This window comes from Dreissena polymorpha, chromosome 3 (assembly GCF_020536995.1).
Source record: "Dreissena polymorpha isolate Duluth1 chromosome 3, UMN_Dpol_1.0, whole genome shotgun sequence".
Lineage (NCBI taxonomy): Eukaryota > Metazoa > Mollusca > Bivalvia > Myida > Dreissenidae > Dreissena > Dreissena polymorpha.
Genome location: NC_068357.1, coordinates 14,450,107 through 14,472,011, shown reverse-complemented (window position 1 = coordinate 14,472,011; position 21,905 = coordinate 14,450,107). Strand labels below are relative to the sequence as shown.

The 21,905-nt window shown below is 36.5% G+C and overlaps 1 protein-coding gene across 1 annotated transcript; it reads right to left on the bottom strand.

Moving 5' to 3' along the window:
• Window positions 1-1,639: 1,639 nt before the first annotated feature.
• LOC127873067 (stress-induced-phosphoprotein 1-like) lies at window positions 1,640-21,208 on the bottom strand. The gene is made up of 13 exons (XM_052416648.1): window positions 21,100-21,208; window positions 18,182-18,388; window positions 17,609-17,750; window positions 16,159-16,306; window positions 14,946-15,171; window positions 12,054-12,180; window positions 11,141-11,243; window positions 9,723-9,843; window positions 8,080-8,176; window positions 4,747-4,908; window positions 3,467-3,570; window positions 2,906-3,069; window positions 1,640-2,348 (listed from the first exon to the last, which is right to left on the bottom strand). The coding sequence occupies exons 1-13, from the start codon at window positions 21,121-21,123 to the stop codon at window positions 2,276-2,278; spliced, it is 1,698 nt and encodes a 565-aa protein (XP_052272608.1). The 5' UTR covers window positions 21,124-21,208; the 3' UTR covers window positions 1,640-2,275.
• Between the last annotated feature and the right edge of the window lie 697 nt (window positions 21,209-21,905).

The window sequence follows — 21,905 nt, the reverse complement described above, 5'->3', positions numbered from 1 at the left end:
TAAATTATTATTATATAGAATTATTTAGTATTTCAGTCAAACCAAACTAGACATTGTCACAGTAGTGTCAAATACATCCCCCTCCGTATGTAGTAATATCTAGCAATTTGTGACTGTGAAAATTCGGACCCTGAAACGTGGTAAGGCTTGATCCCTGGGGCATTATTTGAATCACATTTTAATAGAATTACAAAAATAATGTTACATACCAAATATTAATGCTAGGCGCTTAGCGGTTTCAGAAGACATGTTAAGTTATTTAGCGATGTAGGTCTTGAAAAAGCTGGGTGTGGCAAGTTTTAATCCTATGATAATTCTTTAATAAAACGAAGTAGAGGACCAATACATGTAATTTAAAAATGTCAGCTAATAAAATCTATAGATATATATTAATGGTTCAGACAATGAAAAAAGTGCATTACTTTGGTATTGTTTATCGTAGGAAAAATAAAACCCGCTTTTATATGAGGAACCGTGTCTGCAAATTTGTAAGTTGTTAAAAAGTGTAGGAGGTTACTACCCGAACAAGATTAGTGTACAGACAGACAGACAGACAGACATCACTCGTTATTCCGGTATATCCCTTCTTTTTTTATCGCGGGGAGGAGTTTAATAAGATATCATTTGAAACGTAAGAAGAGTGAATTGCAACAATTATAATTGATGTGTCAAGCAGTGTTATTTAGTTAGGTCTATTGGGATTTCAAACCTGCAAGCTCTTGATTGCGTAGCAAATGAGCATGCAGTTTGACACAAACTTGCTTCCGATTCCTAGTTATTCAACGTATTAGTCTTCCGATGCATCACTTCTAAATACAAGATTTTGTGCCGGCGCCTATTTGTTAAGGGGTGAAAACCGTACAAAGTAGCCCAGTTTGGTATTCATCTTAATTTATTAACATTCTATCTACAAGTGAGTAAGGGGGACAATGACAGCCACAGGAGTAAGGGTTTTGAAGACTTGTACTGCGGCTGCCTCATGTATATGGGGAGGTCTTCAATTCAATAGATTGACTGTTCTTGGGTAAAACAAGAGTTTACAAGTCTTCGAGGTTGGTGTGTCTAAAGCAATATTAACCCATTTATGCCTAGTGGACTCTCCCATCCTTCTTAATTGGATCAGTTTATTTCCAAAATTAGAGATTTCTAGTATATTTATTTCTATATTTAGAATATTTCTTACAGAAATTCTTTTATGCAAACAGCACAGACCCAGATGAGACGCCACATCATGCGGCGTCTTATCTGGGTCTACGCTGTTTGCCAAGGCCTTTTTTCTAGACACTAGGCATAAATAGGTTAACTGCCGAGTCTGTATCAGCGGTCGACAGGAACACTTATCAGGAGTAATGGCAACTACATGGTGGATTATTTTATATAGCATGAGACGGAATTTTGTCCGATGTGTTTCAAGTGTGGGCCAATTGAGGGTGCAATCATATGAGTTATTGAGCCTGTGTTTTGATATCTGTTTGTAACGAATCTGGCTGCACGTCTTTGTACTGTTTCAAGATGATTGATTTGAGCTTTTGTATGTGGGTCCCAGACAGAAGAGGAGTATTATAAGTTAGGCCTAACTATTACTTTGTAAGTGCGGACTTCATGGACTGTGTTCAAGTTTACAATGAAACTAATTGAGAACGGCTTAATAATTTTATTCCTATATTGATAATGCATTGGTGTTGATCAAAAAACAAATGATGAATACAATCGATAGGGCATACAAAATAGGGCATGCTTTTCAGATGATCTGTCTGACAAAAACACACGACTTTGGACGACTTTCACACCAGTCCACACAAATTAAAGCCTGAATGATAAAGGAAATAGCATTGAAGGGCTAACAATGCAAACTACTATAATGAATTTCAAAATGAAACATTTACACTGAATAAATGAACATGGATATTTAATACAAATCTTAACAAATATACATGGACGTACAACCCTTAATTGATTAGGAATGCGGGTGTAAAATCTTCAAAAATACTGCATACATTTAAACAAGCTCTCAAATATTGACTCTCAAACTGTAATTCAATAAACAGAAATTAACATAAATCCCTGTCTGTGTGCAACTTTTGACTTTATATGTAATACAAAATGCTATGATGCAAAATGAATATTGAAATCAACACCTTTTTTGCATGGCCACAAATACTCATGTCAATGAATTCACTCAAAAAAATATACATCATGCACAAAAAGTGCCATACATGATACACGACCATTTGATCATGATTGAAACAATTACACAATTTAGTATGAGCGTTCATCAACGAATTGCGATGATACCAGCTTCCAGCAGTTTCTCAATCTTTGAGGCGATATCTGGGTTCTTTAAATGGCTGAAATGATAAAACATATATTAAATAAACAATGCCTTAAGAGTCCCAAAATGTAGGATTCAAAAACAATTGGTAATATAATAAGTAATTGGATTCCTAAACACTAAAATTAAGAAAACGTGTCTGTTTTTCAATCAAGTATAGTATAGATTATGCACCACCAATAATTTACCTACTTACTTCTGCACAGTATAGTTAATGTTACCTGATAACAATTATTATTGTTTTATAAGGTGAACATTGCAACATTATTCACAAATAATGATACCTGTGGCTACAGAAGTTTACATGGATGCAAATTAACACAGTTTTTGCATAACTGGAAAAACAGGACTTAAAGAACATGCAAAATGTGCCTGCCCAAAGTCGCCTAATTAGAGACAACACTTTTTGCTTCTATGTTATTTTGAATTTAAAGAAAGTCTTTTCTTAGTTAAATTACAATTTAGGCATAAAGAGTCATCCTTATTGGCCACCAAGGACAACACAGGTTCTGGGACAACACTTGATGCATTTAGCCCAGTTTTTTCAGAACAAGACTCAGAACTGTCCCTTACTCTTTCAAGGCGTTGGGATCGCGCTGCATCTGTTCTAGTATAAGCCTCATGGCGGGGTCTCCCAGGATCTGCTGTATCTCCGGGTTCTCCATCGCCCGCTTCCGGACAGCCTCTGGGTCGCTGTTCTCCTGGATCAGGGTGCTGCGGTAGCCCTCCTGGGCTTCCTGGTAATCAAAACAGTATATGAGCTCATGTAAGATAAAATTATCGTTGTTTATCCCCGACAAAAGTTTAGATTTATGATGCACAGGAATAAATAATTACAGATCTGAACGATAACAATTCCTAGCCTTAACGTCTACAAAGGCTTAATAGAGGACAATAGATATAAATGGTTGTTTAAAAAAATATGCTAAAACAGTTTGCTTTATAATTACAAAAGATGGGATAAGGTCATCAGAATCACAACAATTTCTGATTTTGAGTCTTTAAGAAATTGCCCATTTGATTCTTTCCAGTTTAGTCCCTTTAATGCAACCTCTGAAAAAAAGTGGCTTGTCAATTGAAACACATGACAACCATTTATAGCACTTACATTATTGATGTTTAATGAGTACTTACTGTACAATTTGGATCAATCTCTAGAGCCTTCTGATAAGAATGTTTGGCTTTTTCACTTTCCTTCATAGCAGTGTATATAGTGGCTTTCCTTAGGTATCCTTTAACTGAAAAGAAATGGAAACACAAAATTTATCAGAAATTTGTTGAAACTTTGCCAAGAAATTGTTACTGAATCATTAATGTTAAAACTTTCCAAACATCATTTGTTCTGAACTAGGAAAACGATTTATGTCAATGGTTTAAGAAGAAATCAATGCTTATGTTACCCAGGATATTTTTTAAGCATGGTCTTTATGCCAATTTAGCCATAAAGCTATTTACAAAATAGTGAGGAATACATTCCCTTTACATAAAGCTTCATATTCTCCTAATATAGAAAAGAGCCAGAGCAGCCTTCAATGATAACATCACGACATGTCTTGCAATTAGAGAAGCCTTGTTCTGGGAAAACTGGGCTTAATGCATGCATGTAAAGTATTGTCTCAGATAAGTCTACGCAGACTTCACAGGCTAATCTGGGATGACATTTGACACACATGCATTAAGCCCTGTTTTCCCAGAATGAGGATCTTAGAAATCAACAGACATCCCAGTGAGTAACAACTGCAGACCATGGGTATCGCAAAGACATCCCAGTGAGTAACAACTGCAGACCATGGGTATCGCACAGACATCCCAGTGAGTAACAATTGCAGACCATGGGTATTGCACAGACATCCCAGTGAGTAACAACTGCAGACCATGGGTATCGCACAGACATCCCAGTGAGTAACAACTGCAGACCATGGGTATTGCACAGACATCCCAGTGAGTAACAACTGCAGACCATGGGTATCGCACAGACATCCCAGTGAGTAACAACTGCAGACCATGGGTATCGCACAGACATCCCAGTGAGTAACAACTGCAGACCATGAGTATCACACAGACATCCCAGTGAGTAACAACTGCAGACCATGGGTATCGCACAGACATCCCAGTGAGTAACAACTGCAGACCATGGGTATCACACAGACATCCCAGTGAGTAACGACTGCAGACCATGGGTATCGCACATGCACATTTGAGCTGATGATGAAACCTGGGTAGCTTCCCTTATACAAAGCTCCTATGGAAGTCTTTATATCAGTATAAACTTATTTATTAAAGCTCCATTTCTACGCCATGGCTACCTATCTTAATATTATATTCTTTAGTCTTCATATAACATATAAACATTCTTAAGTTTTCCATTAAAAATCTTTCTGAATACGGGCCAAGGAACTGCCTAAACAACATACTAAATTTTGGATCCAGTTTGATACATTCGTCACAATCTTTCAAGGCTAGCGTGAACTCCAGCAGTTTGGTGTAGCAGGCGGCCCTGTTGCTGTAGATCTTAGCATCATCAGGGTTACGCTTGATTGCCTCTGTGTAGTGCTTCAGAGCCTCTGGGTACTTGCCTGGGAGAAACAAGCAAATTCGTTGAATTGAATTATTGATATTCCCCGTTAAATAAATTGTGTATATGGATGGGTACAAATCCCTTGATATACAGAATAATCTGAAACAAGATGGCCCTAGTTCGCTCACCTGAGAGGAGTCGGTTCATTCAATCTTTACCTAATGTCAAACATGACCTAGATATTGACAAGACAAACATCCTGGTCAAGTTTCATCATTATTGAACCAAAACTCTGGCGTAGGGAGTGTTTTTGTTCTTGTAAGATTTGAAATGGTGACCTATATTTTGAGTTGACCCCCCTTACCAAACATCAAACTTTGCTTACAAGGATTTTGTATAATATAATGAAAATTTGGACAATCTAAGGGCAATAATTATGGCATTAATTATGCGATTTTGCTCATCATCAAACTTGACCGAGATCTTTCAGCAACTTTGATAAAGAATGCTTGAGAAATGTGAATGCTAGAGTGTTTACAAACCAAATGTGGACGGACGGACAGCCGACAAAGACCAATCCTAAAACCTCACCTGAGCAATCAGGTGAGCTAAAAAGTGTGTTTCACCGATCTGAGCCATTTTCCAACTTGTCCAAGAAATCAATCAAACAAATGTATTGACTAAGTTTCACAATGATAAGGCAAAAAATGTGACTTCTATAGTGTTCGATCACAAGGTTTCTCTCTATATAGTCACAAAAGGAAAACTGCCCCACCCCCCTGGCAGCCATGTTTATTGACCCATCGGGACCATTTGCGAACTCATCTGAGATATATATAAAACAAATCTATTCACCAAGTTTCATGATGATTGGGCAAAAAATGTGACTTCTAGAGTGTTCACAAGCTTTTTTTTACTATATAAAGATAAGAAAACTGCCCCCCCCCACCCGCCAGCCATGTTATTCAACTGACCGGAACCATTTTCCAACTCAACTCTCGTATCAAGGAAACAAATGTTCTGACCAAATTTCATGAAAATTGGGCAAAAAATGTGACTTCTAGAGCATTCACATGTTTTCACTATATACATATAGAGAAAAATGCCCCACCCATTGGCGGCCATGTTTTTTCACCGATCTGGACCATCTCATCGAGAAACCAATAAAACCAATGTTTTGACCAACTTTCATGATGATTGGGCAAAAATTGTGACTTCCAGAGTGATTACAAGGTTTCTATATAGCCAAATAAGGAAAACTGCCCCGCCCACTGGCAGCCATGTTTTTCAACGGACTGGAACCACTTTTGAACTCAACCAACATATCATTAAGACAAACATTTTGACAAAGATACATAAAGATTGGGCATGAAATGTGACTTCTACAGTGTTTACAAGTTTTTTCTTTTTTTTTTACCTAGTGACCTAGTTTTTGACCCGGCACGACCCAGTTTCGAACTAGACCGAGATTTCATTGGGACGAAGCTTCTGACCAAGTTTCATGAAGATCGGACAATAAATGTGGCCTCTAGAGTGTTTACGAACAAATGTTAACGGACGGACAGAGGGACGTACAACGGACAAAGACCAGTCACAAAAGCTCACCTGAGCAATCAGGTGAGCTAAAAAAATTAATACAGTGTAAGGTTATTGTTTTTGCATTGCAATTCGTCTCTTTGATATCTATACATCCATGAAGTTTCATGTTTTAATCTTGTATGATATCTGAGACAAATACCTGAAAAGTTACATTATAAAAAACAAACAAATGGAAATTACTTTTATTTAAGAAAGTGTACAGGTATGGTTTTTGTTCATTACACCTTTCCTGATCGATATCTATACACCCATGAAGTTTCAGGATGATATCTGATATAGTTTCTGAGATATAGCCATGAAATTTTCATACACATCCAAGATATCATTTAAACAAGAAGATTCATGAAGCCATATAAGGAAAAATGCCAAGCCCCCTGGTGGCCATATTTTTCAAGCAACTGGAACCATTTTCAAACTTGTTCAATATATCATTGGGACAAATCTTCTGACAATGTTTCATAATGATCAGACAAAATTATGGCTTCTAGACTAGAGTGCCAACAAGGTTTTACTATACAGTTTGTAGCTATATAAGGAAAAATGTCACGCCCCCTTGGCAGGCCAGCTATGTTTTTCCACCAACCGAAACCATTTTCGAACTCTTCCAAGATATCATAGGGACAAATCCACTGACCAAGTTTCATGATGATTGGAAAATGAATGTGGCCTCTAGAGTGTTAATAAGGTTTTACTCAAGCAATATATAGCCATATTACAAAAAATTCCCCGCCCCCTGTTGGCCATGTTTTCAAAACAACCGAAACCATTTTCGAACTCATCCAAGATATCATTGGGACAAATCTTCTGACCAAGTTTCATGAAGATCGGAAAATAAAAGTGGCCTCTAGAGTGTTAACAAGGTTTTACTATAGCCATATAAGGAAAATTGCCCCAACCCCTGGCGGCCATGTTTTTCAACAAAACCGCATCATTTTTTTAAACTCGTCCAAGATATTATTGGGATGAATCTTCTGACCAAGTTTCATGAAGATCTGACAATAAATGTGGCCTCTAGAGTGTTAACAAGATTTTACTATAGCCATGTATAGCCATATAAGGAAAAATGCCCCGCCCCTTGACAGCCATGTTTTTCAAGCAAACGTAACCATTTTCGAACTCATCCAAGATATCATTGAAACCAATCTTTTGACCAAATTTCTTGAAGATTAGAGTGTGTTTTACTAAATTTACAGAATTTAGAAATTATCTCCGTTTTAAAGCTTTTAACTTCCCTTGGATTGTATTTTTTTACTTTTGACCTTGAAGGATAACCTTGACCTTTCACCACTCGAAATGTGCAGCTTCATGAGATACACATGCATGCCAAATATCAAGTTGCTATCTTCAATATTACAAAAGTTATGGGCAATGTTAAAGTTTTTGGACTGACGGACAGACTGACAAACAGTTCAAACTATTAGCACTTGTAATCAGCTGAGTTAAACAGCTGGTCAGTGAGTACTTAAATTTGAGCTTTTTGGAAGTTAGGCAAACACAAATTAGACCAAGTTTTACAAGTTCACACAAAAATTACAAAAATTGTTAAGCAATTTCGCCAATAATATATGCCCAGACACAATCGACAATAAAAATAGATCATAGACTAACTCATATAAAAAAACTATAATACCTTCCTGGAAAAACTGGTTTCCCAATGTCTTCTCTTGTAATGACTTTTCTGGGTCAACATATGCCAATCTTTCCTTCTCTTTCATTTGTTTCTCAATCTGGAAGAAAGAGTCACAAGAAAAACTAGAGCTTTGTCACAGACATGACATATACCCGCACATGCTGCATTGACACAGACTATTTTGCATGCTGTCTTCACAAAACAAGAGAATCTAATTTATGGCAATTTTTAAGAATTATTAAGCCATTATCATTTATAGCCATTTTGACCTTTGAACTCTTGAATTCTTCCACATGACACGCCATCCAATGACTGTGAACAAAATTAATTGATAGTCATTTTAAAATCTCACAATGAATGACATAGTTATTGTCCAGACAAGATCATTTATTGCCATTTTTGACCCTTGAACTCAAAGTGTGACCTTGACCTTGGAGATATCGACGTAATTCTTTTGCGCAACACATCGTCAAATGATGGTGAACAAATGTGCCAAATGATTTTAAAATCTCACAATAAACGACATACATGTAGTTATGGCCCGGACAAGCTCATTTATTGCCATTTTTGACCTTTGAACTCAAAGTGTGACCTTGACCTTGGAGATATCAACGTAATTCTTTCGCGTGACAAACCATCCAATGATGGTGAACACATGTGCCAAATGATTTTAAAATCTCACAATGAACAGCATAGTTATGGCCTGGACAAGCTCATTTATGGCCATTTTTGACCTTTGAACTTCAAGTGTGACCTTGACCTTAAAGATATAGATGTAATTCTTTCGCACAACATACCGTTCAATGATGGTGAACAAATGTGCCAAATGATTTTAAAATCTTACAATGAATGACATAGTTATGGCCCGGACAAGTTAATTTATGATCTTTGAACTCAAAGTGTGACCTTGATCTTGGAGATATCAGCGTAATTCTTTTGCGGACACACCGTCCAATCATGGTGAACAAATTTTGCAAATGAATTTAAAATCTCACCATAAATGACAAAGTTATGGCCCGGACAAGCATTTGACCTTTAAACTCCAAGTATGACCTTGACATTGGAGATATCAACGTACTTTTTTCACACGACACACCGTCCCAGGATGGTGAACAAATGTACCAAGTCATTTTAAAATCTAACAATATATGACATAGTTATGGTCCGGACAAACTTTTGGTTTAAAACACACTAAGTGACCCCGTGACCTAGTTTTTTACCTGGCATGACCCATATTTAAACTTGACCTTGACATCATCTAGATACAACTTGTGACCAAGTTTGGTGAAGATCGGATGAAATTTCGGGACAGACCGACAGACCTACAAAGTGACTCCTATATAGCCCCCATTACCAGTAATGGGGGTATAATGAGGGTCAGCAGCTTATAAGCATGAATAGTATCTAATATATAACTCCAAACATAATTTAAAACCTTTACAATCTTAACAGGCTAGCGGTACTTGTAGAATTATTCACTATTCTTCTGCTTTGATTGATTAATGAATATTTTCCCTCTAGCGTCTGATAAATGACAGTAAAGGTAAATTTGATTGTGAATATCACCAAATTGCTTAACTCGCGTGCATTAAGCTCAGTTTTCCCGGAACAAGGCTAATACATTGTCATAATTGTAAACTCACCTCATTTATCAGCTTGGCAATATCGGGGGTTCTGTGTTCTGACAGTGACTTGTTCAGGTATTTGATTGCATTGAAGTCATCCCCTTTCTGCTGATAGGCCTTACCACATCGCCCTAGTGCTCTGAAAAGCATTGCATTTGTTAACACATACCAACAAAGAGAGAATGGGTCCTTTGCTTAACCCTTCACCACTTAGATACGTATTATGACACATGTGTAGTCTCTCAGAAAGTTATATTTAAGACTTATCTTACAAGATTCAAGTTTGAAAGGCTTCATTTCCATCCCTTCGATACTGATGAGCAGCAAACAGCATAAAACCTGAACAGACTGCAAGTGACTAATTTTAAGTTGTCCTAGTTTTAAGTTGTTTGCACATAGCCATTTTCGCTTAACTTCTGCGTTGAAAAGGGTTAGTAAACCTTATTAGTGCCCACAAGACATTTGTTGTAGGATCAAGAACATTTAATGCCTCCAAAATTGAAACAAATTCTCTCAACGCATTAAGAAGAATATTCATGACATGTTTTGACCTTTGATATCCATGTAAGACCTTGAACATAGAAGTTACCTGTGTGTCATTTGCAGACAGTACAAGTTATAAACTCAGTGTGCAGAATCAACAGGGTTTTCAGTGGGTTACACACAAGCTAGACAGACGGTTAACACATCGTTAAACACTTTATTTTTGCAAATATCTTAAGTTATTGAAATCATTTGCAAAAATCTGTATTGCATAAAGTTTTTCTTGCAGTTTGTGCTGATATCTTAAGGTATACAAATAAATCCTTGAATACGTCTGAAATCGGTGTCAAAATTTCACATTGCATGTCGCATAGTCATGCAGTTTACATGGAATTTTTCAACAAGAACACAAGGCTTATTAAATAAAGTAATTCTGATGTATTTCACATTTCCAGAAAAATCTGTCTTTTATGCACTAGTTGAAATTCTCAAGAAAAATTGTTTCAAAAAGTTATTTGGAAAAAAGCAGCACTTACCGGGGGTTACATCCAATATCGTTTAATTGGGAAAACCCAACAAAGTCATGTGATCCTGCACCCTGAGCTATGGTTTCATATTATTTCCTGGAGATGAAATTTCTTGGATTCGTAGTAAGACATATTTGTTAGATCTTAAATCATGGATTTTTTATTTTTTATGTCAGATGCTTAACTTTGGACATTAATGTTCGTTGAACATTTGATTTTGTGGCCGAGCGAACCAACCAAAATCCTCAAAAATTAGTATCCCATAAATAATATTTGTTTCACAGTATTTAAGATGAATGTATGGCAATTTACAATCAAAAGAGACAATTAGTTTCTTCCTTCATAATTTGTAGCACAATCAAAAATTCAAATGAATATTTACGAATGAAAATGCACATGAAACGCATACAATAGCATGACCCTTACTTGGCAATGATTTTGTAGTCCGCCCTGTTTTCTCTGCCAACGTCCACTGCCTTTTCACATGTTGCTATACACTGGTCGTAGTCACTTTGCTCAAAGTATACAGCTGAAAACAAACAGTAACACAGTCAAACAGCATGTTTATATAAATGGCCTCATTCTTGGAAAACTGGGTTTAATGCACATGCGTAGTGTCATCCCAGATTAGCCTGTGCAGTATGCGCCAATCAGGGATGACACTTTCCCCTTAACTCTATTTTCTTTTGGAAGAGACTTTCCTATAACGAAAAAAATTAATACAAAAGGAAAGTGTAGGACAAGTGGACTGCACAAGCTAGGGCAACACTTTAAGTACATGCATTATGCCCAGTTTTCACAGAATGAAGAATTACACAACTTGAGCCCAGTAACCTATTTTTCAATTTCCAACACATGTCTTTTATTTCGGGATGTAAATAACATACATGGGAAACTTGAAATCATTATTTTTTGGTACATCATAAATTAACCTTAAACTGGGTAAAATTAACCACCATCAACAGTATACACCATTTTTATTCTCCAAATGTCAGTTCACCTTCCTCCTGTATGTCTCAATACTTTTTGGTAAGAATGTATTATATCAGTCGTGTTCTGAGAAAACTGGGAATAATGTATGTGCGCAAAGTGTCGTCCCAGATTAGCCTGTGCAATTTGCACAGGCTAATCAGGGACGACACTTTCCGCATAAATTGGATTTTTGCTACGAAGAGACTTCATTTAAACGAAAAATGTCATAAAAGCGGAAAGTGTCATCCCTGATTAGCCTGTGTGGACTGCACAGGCTAATCTGGGACAACACTTTACGCACATGCATTATGCCCAGTTTTCTCAGAACGTGACTCATATACATGTGTATTCCTGTTAATCAACTTACCTGCTTTGTTATTAAGATATGTCATGTCAGATGGGTCCAATGCGATCGCCTCATCATAAAACTTCAGGGCCTCTTCAAAGTTTTTGGCCTTGTATGCATTGTTGCCTTTCTCTTTGGCTGCTACGGCCTGAATCAGAATGGCACAAAATTCAGTGTAATATAAAATTAATTGCAACAGTTTCAACTAAAATATATACTTGAAACTTAAGCTGCACAATAGGAGAGAAACCTTGTACACTGTAAATCCAATAATAAGGCATCCCTTTTAACACAGAATCCTATACAATGTGGGTGGGTCTTGGCTACCAATTTTCTTCAACCTTACATTTCTGTCTCAAGTGCTTTGTTGAAATTCAAATATGGCAGCACCCATCGCGCTGATTGTTTTATTGTTTTACTTTAATCTATTGAAGTGGATTTACAGTGTAAAAGCATGTGGTCCTTTATATATTTAAAGGTACCAATCGCCAGAAAAAATAATAAAATCAAGATAATTATGAATTATGTACACAAAAAACAGAGTAGGCAATATTCAAATAATGTCAATCCTCTACAATTTGGCATTACTGAAAGATACCAGGCTAGATTGTCCGTAGCTGAACTAGAGCTTGTCATGAAGTGACAATGACTACTAAGAAATGTAATCCTTGGGCAAGGCCAGTAGTGAAGACTGCAACGTGGTCTTAAAAGAGCTTCGTACTGAACTGAATAAAAAATGAGCTCCCTGTAAGAAAACATGGCTTAATGCATGTAAGAAAGGAAGACACATTCCACTTTTATGGTATTTTTCATTTAAAGGAAGTTTCTTCTTAGTTAAAATCTAGTTTAGGCCTTAAGTGTCTTCCTAGATTAGCCCATCCAGACTGCACAGGCTTATCTGGGACAACAATATACGCCCATGTCTTAAGCCTTGTTTTCTCACAATGCAGCTACAATAAAAATGTACTACCGGTACACCATGACTCTAAGTTGCATGATGTCAACAAATTGGGCGAAAGACCACAATGGTGTATTACAGTACATATCTGTGGAAATGGTGGCTCCAGAGGAAAATGTTTCAAGCAATTGTTCAATATAGACTATATTTATAACTTAACCTTGTGAACCTCAGGGCATAGACAATCTGGACTCTAGGGGTTTAACTTGTACATATTTGAGAACCACAATTTAATGTGACATACTAAAATACTATACTACACCTTTGGGCCTTGAGATCTGAGAGGAAATCTGTGAGTTACTGTGCTATACAAATGTTTACCTCCAAGTGTGTTAAGAACTACAATATACCAGAAGTTCAAAACTAAGGATATAGGATAAACATACTGATGTTCTGACAAAGGCAAACCTTTATGCCTCACATTCTTAGGGGCAAAAGCCATCACATCAAATTTTTCCTAATGCGCCAGTAGAACAATCATCAATTATTTGCACAATGTTATTGAAGAGTACAGAGCACAGCACCAAGAACAAAAAACTGTAGTTATATAAAAAGTACGAGAAACACAACTTTTGAGAAAAAATATGGAACTTTATCAAGTAACACAGGGACATTGAATGTTTGAATTACAAAGCCAATTATGGCTGCTACTCCAAAGATAAACGACCTGTGATTGCCAATCTTATAACGAGATTCCATTTATCATGAAAACTAAATAAGGCGCGCTCTGAGAAAATTGGGCATAATGCAGGTGCGTAAAGTGTCGTCCCAGATTAGCATGTGCAGTCTGCAAGGACGATACTCTGCTATTATGACATTTTTTGTTTAAATGACGTCTCTTCTTAGAAAAAATCCAATTTAGGCGTAAAGTGTCGTCCCTGATAAGCCTGTACACACTGCACAGGCGAATGTGGGACGACACTTAACGCACATGCATTATGCCCAGTTTTCTCCGAACGCGAATCAAATAATTAACTGTATCCTCTTTCATTTATCACATATTCTACATTATGTATGCCTATGAATTACCTAACAATTTATAAGATTAGGTCTTCTCTCAAGTGTGTATTATTACAATTTATTTTCATTAACAGGCCTGTATGGTACATCACCGTCATGAAATATTTTACTAATGTTTTTCAGTCTGACATACCAAATAGATAAAAGAGTTCAAAGAGCATTACTATTAAATCTACACGTTCAATCCTGTGATTTGTTCATAGATGATTACATTAACATAAGATACTAATTTAATTACATGTATAAGGACTTAAATGGACCATTGCCCAGACTGTCTACAAAACTAATTCTGAATTTAAGATTGTAACTCTGACTGAACTTAACAAAATCTTGACCCTGACTTGGCGACATTGATGGATTCTCAGTATAGTATTTGATCATTGAGCTGTCATTTTAAAAGAATACATGTGCTTGATCAGATCAGCTTAAAGCATTGCATTTCCACATGAATATCTTTAAGGATGGTTACACTTGACCAATCAATTTTCATAAGGAATTTAAATGTGTGGAATATGTTTGAAAATGCCAAGTGTTTAGTATACAATGAAACAATATCTGTGACATTTCCCATCAAAACTGACCTGTCTCTACAAATACTGTTGTGAATACTGTGTGCATATGCCTTTTTCACCATTTTGGGAATGAGGCAAGGGCCTTTAGATTGGGATTCATGCCACTTTGTTTAACCAAAAATTGTAAAATTTAGTTTTATTTTTTTTTTGCTTAGAAAAACTGTTAAAATGAGAATGAGCGAGTTGTTAACATAATTTTTGCAAGTATTCAAATCACAGAGCTCGAAAAGGGAGATACACTGAATGTTAAATTAAAAAAAAATATATTTTAAAAACTTTTAAGTGTGAATTTTAGGCTGTCATTTGAAAAACAAATATACTTGACTCCGACTTTGGAGAAATAAAAACCTGCAATGCTTTCACCTGTTTTTGCTCATTAGACATTGAATCTGCCTTAGAATTTGTTTGCTTGTGATCACTAGTGTAAGCTTTCTTTGCCCCCTCGTTACGGCTAGGAGACTGAGGCTTTGAGGCTGTAGTGGGAGGCATGTCATCATCATCGTCTGGGAGGTCCTTGCCATCCATCATGGAGAAGTCCATGTTGAGAAGCACACCAAGGCATTGAATCAGGCGAGGATCGTTGATGTTCCTGCAAGACAACACAGCGAAGGTTGCAGTAAACAAACATGCAGGACTTTCTCTGTCAATTGCCAAATTAGCAAAAGGCTACAAATCAGCAATTTTTTCCAATCAAATTTTCCATTTGGCTACATCTTTTTCTTTATAAAAACCAACAAAAAATAGAAAACAAAAGAAATTCTGATATGCAAATATAAGGTGAAGACAATTTTGATCCAGGGCAAGTTAAAACGTGGTACTGTTACAGTGTTAATAATATTCTTGCAGAATTTTTATTCATAAAACATTCTCATTCACCCAGATGTACAGTACACAATACCTCAACTGGCTTTTCATAACTAGTGTTAGCGTAAAATTCTAGGTTTTGTACTATGTCCCAGGCCTTGTTATATGAGCCTAATTCTCAGACAAATCTTTGCTAGTTGCATGTGTGTGAGGTGTCTTTACAGATTTGCCTGCACAGACTTCACACGCCAATCTGGGATGATAATATACACATATGCATTAAGCCAAGTTTTCCCCAGAACAAGGCTCATACAAACAATTAAAGGCCCTGCCAAGTGATAAATAAGGAATATTGCTAGTCAATTGTTCCAAGTGTTTGTATCAGTCGAGTGGCTTGTGTGATTACCTATCTCGCGAGAGGCGGAGCCTCGAGTGTGATAGGAAATGGCGCAAGTCACGAGACTGATACAAACACTTGTAACAATTGACTTGCGTAATATTCCTTTAATTATATGCAACTTTGAATCATTTAAGTTAAAAAATGAGTTTAAGCATTCATTATTAACCAAGAATGCTATTATAATTTTCTGCATTCAAAGTGACGTCATTAAAAGTAGTCTGGCTAGTATGGTAATACTGAATTGGAAAACTAGCGAGTAGGATAATATGGGATTATTTCTGTGCTGGTGTATTCTACTGATTGATACAACTTGTATTTTTTTATTTTTTGTACATAAAGCAGGTATTTAATAAGATATCTTGTAATACTAACTGCATAGAGCCGCTTTGCTGCATCATAAGAATCTTCGTTCTGAACATTGGATCCTTCATGAACTGGGCAGTTTTAGGGTGGTTCTCAAGCTTGGACACAGCATTCGGGTCCTGGAAAGGGTTTCTTAGGGGCTGGCTCCCACCAGGACCTGAAACCAGAGATTATGGGCTGAATTGGCAGCCAGGATGCCACAACTAGAAGAAGTGGATCTGTAATCAGTCCATATTTAAGCCATTAACTGCTAAGATACGCACTTTGACGTGTTTGAAGTCCTTTAAAAATTTAAACTTAGTGATTTGGGAGACATAAGGTATGTCGCTAGATGATCATGGATCAAGAAGAGATGTCAGCAGGGAGATGCCATAATGGCCTTGGGGAAACCTTTGATATAACTTATGAAAATTGCATCAAAAAGCTGACAAAAAACACAAATTCAACAAGACACAATGAAAATCATCTTTGTAAATACTGAGCTAACCCATTTATGCCTAGCGTCTAGAAAGAAGGTCTTGGCAAACAGCGTAGACCCAGATGAGACGCCGCATGATGCGGCGTCTCATCAGGGTCTGCGCTGTTTGCTTAAAGGAATTTCTGTAAGAAATACTCTAAATATAGAAATAACAAGGGCTGTTTGTAAAACATGCATGCCCCCCATATGGCTGTCCGTTGTAGTGGCAGCCATTGTGTGAATACGTTTTTTTGTCACTGTGACCTTGACCTTTGACCTAGTGACCTGAAAATCAATAGGGGTCATCTGTGAGTCACGATCAATGTACCTATGAAGTGTCATGATCCTAGGCAAAAGCGTTCTTGAGTTATCATCCGAAAATCATTTTACTATTTCGGGTCACCGTGACCTGAACCTTTGACCTTGTGACCTCAAAATCAATAGGGTCATCTGTGAGTCATGATCAATCTACCTGTGAGGTTTCATGATCCTAGGTGTATGCGTTCTTGAGTTATCATCCAAAAACCATTTTACTTTTTCGGGTGACCGTGACCTTGACCTTTGACCTAGTGACCTTAAAATCAATAGGGGTCATCTGCGAGTCATGAGCAATCTACCCATGAAGTTTCATGATCCTAGGCGTATGCGTTCTTGAGTTATCATTCAAAAACCATTTTACTATTTCGGGTCACCGTGACCTTGACCTTTGACCTAGTGACCTCAAAATCAATAGGGGTCATCTGCGAGTCATGATCAATGTACCTATGAAGTTACATGATCCTAGGCCCAAGCGTTCTTGAGTTATCGTCTGACAACCATCTGGTGGACGGACCGACCGACCAACATGAGCAAAGCAATATACCCCCTCGTCTTCGAAGGGGGGCATAAATATACTAGACATCCATAATTATGGAAATAAGTTGATCCAATTTAGACGGATGGGAGAGTCCACTAGGCATAAATGGGTTAAAAAGAATATCAAGAATAGTTGAAGACACTGACCAGTGAGATGTGATTCAGCTTCATCTAGTCCTGATAGCATCTGCTCATTATCTGGCTCAATCTTCAGGCCCTCTTCAAAGGCAATCTTTGCCTCCTCATATCGTTTCAAGTAGCACAGCGCAGTACCCTTTCGTGACCAACCCTGCGTTGTAAAATACCCATGCACAAAATAACTGTGACTTGATAAATGTCCCATGGGAATGGTGCTTGCATTTTTCATATTTTTTTAAATATGGAATTGTACAGAATTTTCTCATTCAACAGTATTAAAAAAAATCTATGTTAAATACGGTTTGTTTGTGAAAACAGGATGAACATATTACATAAGGGACAATTTATGGAAAGTTTAAATCATGAAACTGTTTGTGTGGTTAACTGATAACAGTTAATAGATCACTTAAATGACAGTAAAATCTATTATGAAAAAAATGTGTTACATGTTTTTCAATAAGCATTGCAATTTTCACAATTTAATAGGTACATGTATTTTAACTAATCTTAGAAGTTTTAAAGGAACACAAATGCTGTGACAGCTAGAACATACTGGTGTACTTTAAGAAGCTAAAATTGTACCTTAACCCAGTCAGGCTTCAATTCGATGGCTTTCTCAGCATCCTCCAATGCCTTTAGGTGGTTCCCTGCCTTGGAATATGCTGCTGACCTGTTGCTGTACAGCACTGCGCTGGTGTCGAGAGACAGAGCCTCTGTGTACAGCCTCAAAGCTTCGTCATATTTACTCTCTGCTAGGGCCTTGTTTCCTTCATTTTTTAGTTCTTCGGCCTAGATAGTTTTTTTTTTTGGGGGGGAAATACATTTAATCTGTTAGTATATAAAAGCTTTTTACATGATCTTTGGGTCCGAGACATCATTCACCTTTCATCAGATTTTTTGTGTCCTGTTCTGTGAAAATTGGGCAAAATGCATGTGCGCAGTGTCATCCCAGATTAGCCTGTGCAGTCAGGGACGACACTTTCCGCTTCAAAGGTATTTTTCGTTTAAAGGAAGTCCCTTTTTACCGAAAATCTAGTTTAAGCGGAAAGTGTTGTCCCTGACTGCACAGGCTAATCTGGGATGACACTTTGCGCACATGCATTTTGCCCAATTTTCACAGAACAGGACACAAAAAATCTGATGAAAGCCTTTGTGGACTGCACAGGCTAATCTGGGATGACACTTTACGCACAAGCATTATGCCCAGTTTTATCAGAACAAGACACATTTGTAAAATATGTCTGAACATTGACTCAGTAGTGTATTTTTTACAAATGCGTAAAAAGAACTTTGACTAGAAATACAATTTGAACTGGAAACTCAATATCATTCAAAACTGTAGTGTAATGTTAGTATTGTCTATTTTGTATATTGCTCTCCAATTATGACCCAGGTGAATCCTTAAAAGATAAATGGAGCCTTCTGTCACAGGTTTTTTTTCTTCACTTTTTGGGAAGATAGCCCATGGCTTTGGAATTTTATTGGCATTTTAATGCAATTGGGAAAATAAATTCATTGGCCTTTTTTTTCCACACGAAAAGACCACTGATCAGGGAAATACTAAATTTGATATAACTCTTTATAATCATTAAAATTAAATGAACAAAATCATAAAATACTTTGTTAGATGTAATTGAATTAAAATTGAGATAAAATACGCATTAGACACTTCTTTCAAAAAAAAAAAAAAATTTTTTTTTTGGAAATTGGGAATTTTTGGCCACATTTTGGGAAAAAAGTATTCTTTTTGGGATTGGGAACATAGCAGAATTTCGGCTATAAAATCGGGCAAAAAAACACCTGTGTCATAACTGACATTTGGACGTCGAGAATTACACACTTTGATTCTGAGTTCATATTTGTGAAACTTTTCGTTGTTTTTGACATTCTTGGTGGATTTTTATAAAATAAAGTAAACACATTTAATTATAGATGGACGCTTCCTGCTGGCAGCCACAACAGCAACAAAATTCGGCCACATTCCCCCCCTGAAAAGTATACTTTTTCCCCTTTTCGGGGGAAAAATCCCCCCTAATGTTTTTTTTTCTTTTTTTTTTTTATAGATAGATTTGTCTCATGATTATTATATCTCAATTCTATTTAAATTTAATCTTGCCAAACATACTAAATTACGAAAAAAGCAATGAATATACTGCAAACATGTACAAATGTAATAATTAGAGAGTAAGTAAATAATCCCCCAAAAAGGGAAATGCTGCAAAAATTCCCCCTGCTATGGTTAGCGACCCGCCCTCCCTAAAATGGATTGAGGGCCCTGACCTGTGAAATTATTGGATACCTTTTCTCTTATTATATATATATAAGGACCACAAAATTTTGTTTAAGTACCTATGGATTTAACTGTGTGAACTCAAATTAAGCAACATTTGTTTTACTTCAAGCATGCAAGAAAATGTAGGATGGTCAAAATTAGGCTTACTTTGAAAATACCAAAGTTGACATTACAGTTTATTGCTTTTGAAAGCCAATTTTTTTGCTGTTGTTCTAGCTGAAATAATTCGCGTTCAGAATAAATCTGAACGCTGAAACTCCGGTCTGCAAAAACCATAACGAAAAATAAATACAATACTATTATATCAATATGCTTAAAATTGCAAAATAACATTACCAACTCATAAAGTTTTAGTTAATTAGTCCATTTTTACCTCAAATAGCGTTGATTTGAAGTTAAAAGGCATAATTTGTTTCAGTTAAACTTCTGCTTAAATCGCAATACAATCACTGACCTCTCGCCATGTTATGAAATATTTAAATATCAACCAATCAGAAGAAGGCATTACGGTGTAATAGGCTGCGTTATCGATTAAAATCTACCTGCCGTATACAGCGGGCACAGCGATTGGAATTGAAAATGTGAGGTATACAGCGGGCACAGCGATTGGAATTGAAAATGTGAGTAGTGTGTTGATTTAAATTGGTCAGGCGTGCAAAATTGAAAGAGTCAATACATAATTCTTACGGAAAATTATTGAGAAATGAATTATCTACACAGGTATGTAAATATTATTGCAATCCGTTGATATTATCTGTCTGATATCGGGGCTTGAATGTTGCGTATCAAATTCCTTGCGCATCAATATAGACAAAGAAGGAAAACTCTCGCTATTAAAAAGATAGAGTGGACTATTGACGCCAAGAGTCTGCCAAAGCAAAAATCATCAAAAGACTCTAAGGCCGCAATTTATATTGACTAGCTGTTGTTCCTACCATGGTGCTGTATCCCTTGTATAAATATATATTTGTAAAGGTCCGTGTGGCTAAAGCGCGAAGGTGAAAGCAAACGATAAATATGAAAAAGAAAAATTAATAATTGTTCATGAATCATAGTCCATAAATAGTATCGGCATGATCTACCTGCGAATTAAAAAAACTATATGACAACATAAGTTAACAGCACAAGCAACAACACAACCAAAAGGAGGATCATCAACTAACTTCTAACTAGTAAGAAACAATAAGTATATTTAATTGTCAGTTACTTGTTTTTTCGCTGCCTCTGCCATGTTTCGAAATTTCTCGAATGCCCTTAGAGTTATTTGCCCCTGAGGCAGCAACGAACCGAAATAAATAAAAAGACGAAAGAGAAGAGGCTACACTCTAGCACAACTTGTTTAGGTCGAATAAAAAATAAGGCTCACGTCTAAATTATGATCACTGATCATATTTCGAATCATGTTTTTTATATGGTATATAATGGCTGCTTGGATGCAGCTTAACTTATGTTTCAACCACATTCAATTTATCTTTGTTGAGATAAGCTTAAATGAACAATTATGGCTTTCCTGAGAACCAGGGTTGGAGTAGATTTAACCATATAAAGTCTCCTTCTTCCTCGAAAATCTGAATGCTCCATCAAAATTGATAAATGTACTTGTAAATACATGTATTAACCACAGGCAAGTAATTTGAAGTGACCATATTACACGTTTTTTTTTCTGTTTTCCAGGCTGCATTTAAAACTCAGTTTTTGTACATTTGATTTTGTTCGCTTAATCAACGATCATATCAAGGAAGAATTATTGCATAGGTATTTGGAAGTTTTATGTCACCGAACGTCCTTAAACGAATGTGAAATAGCTCGTTTATAGTAAAACAGTTAGCAAAAATAATCTGGAAAGCCTATCTACCATATTTGTGAAGATTTTAGTGGACACAACTTACGATTGGCTTTAATACGAAACCCTAGTCACACTTGAAAAGAAACCATCTCTTATACCGAGTACTGGAGATACTATTTTGACTGACTAGCTCACCGTTATGTTTAGTGAATGTTGTCATTTTTTCT

Coding starts and splice junctions, on each gene's coding strand:
- LOC127873067 (XM_052416648.1), bottom strand. CDS start 21,123: ATGGCAGAGGCAGCGAAAAAACAA. Junction 15,172..16,158: donor CAGCAAAGCGGCTCTATGCA/GTTAGTATTACA, acceptor GTTGTCTTGCAG/GAACATCAACGATCCTCGCC. Junction 8,177..9,722: donor TTGCCAAGCTGATAAATGAG/GTGAGTTTACAA, acceptor TCTTTCTTCCAG/ATTGAGAAACAAATGAAAGA.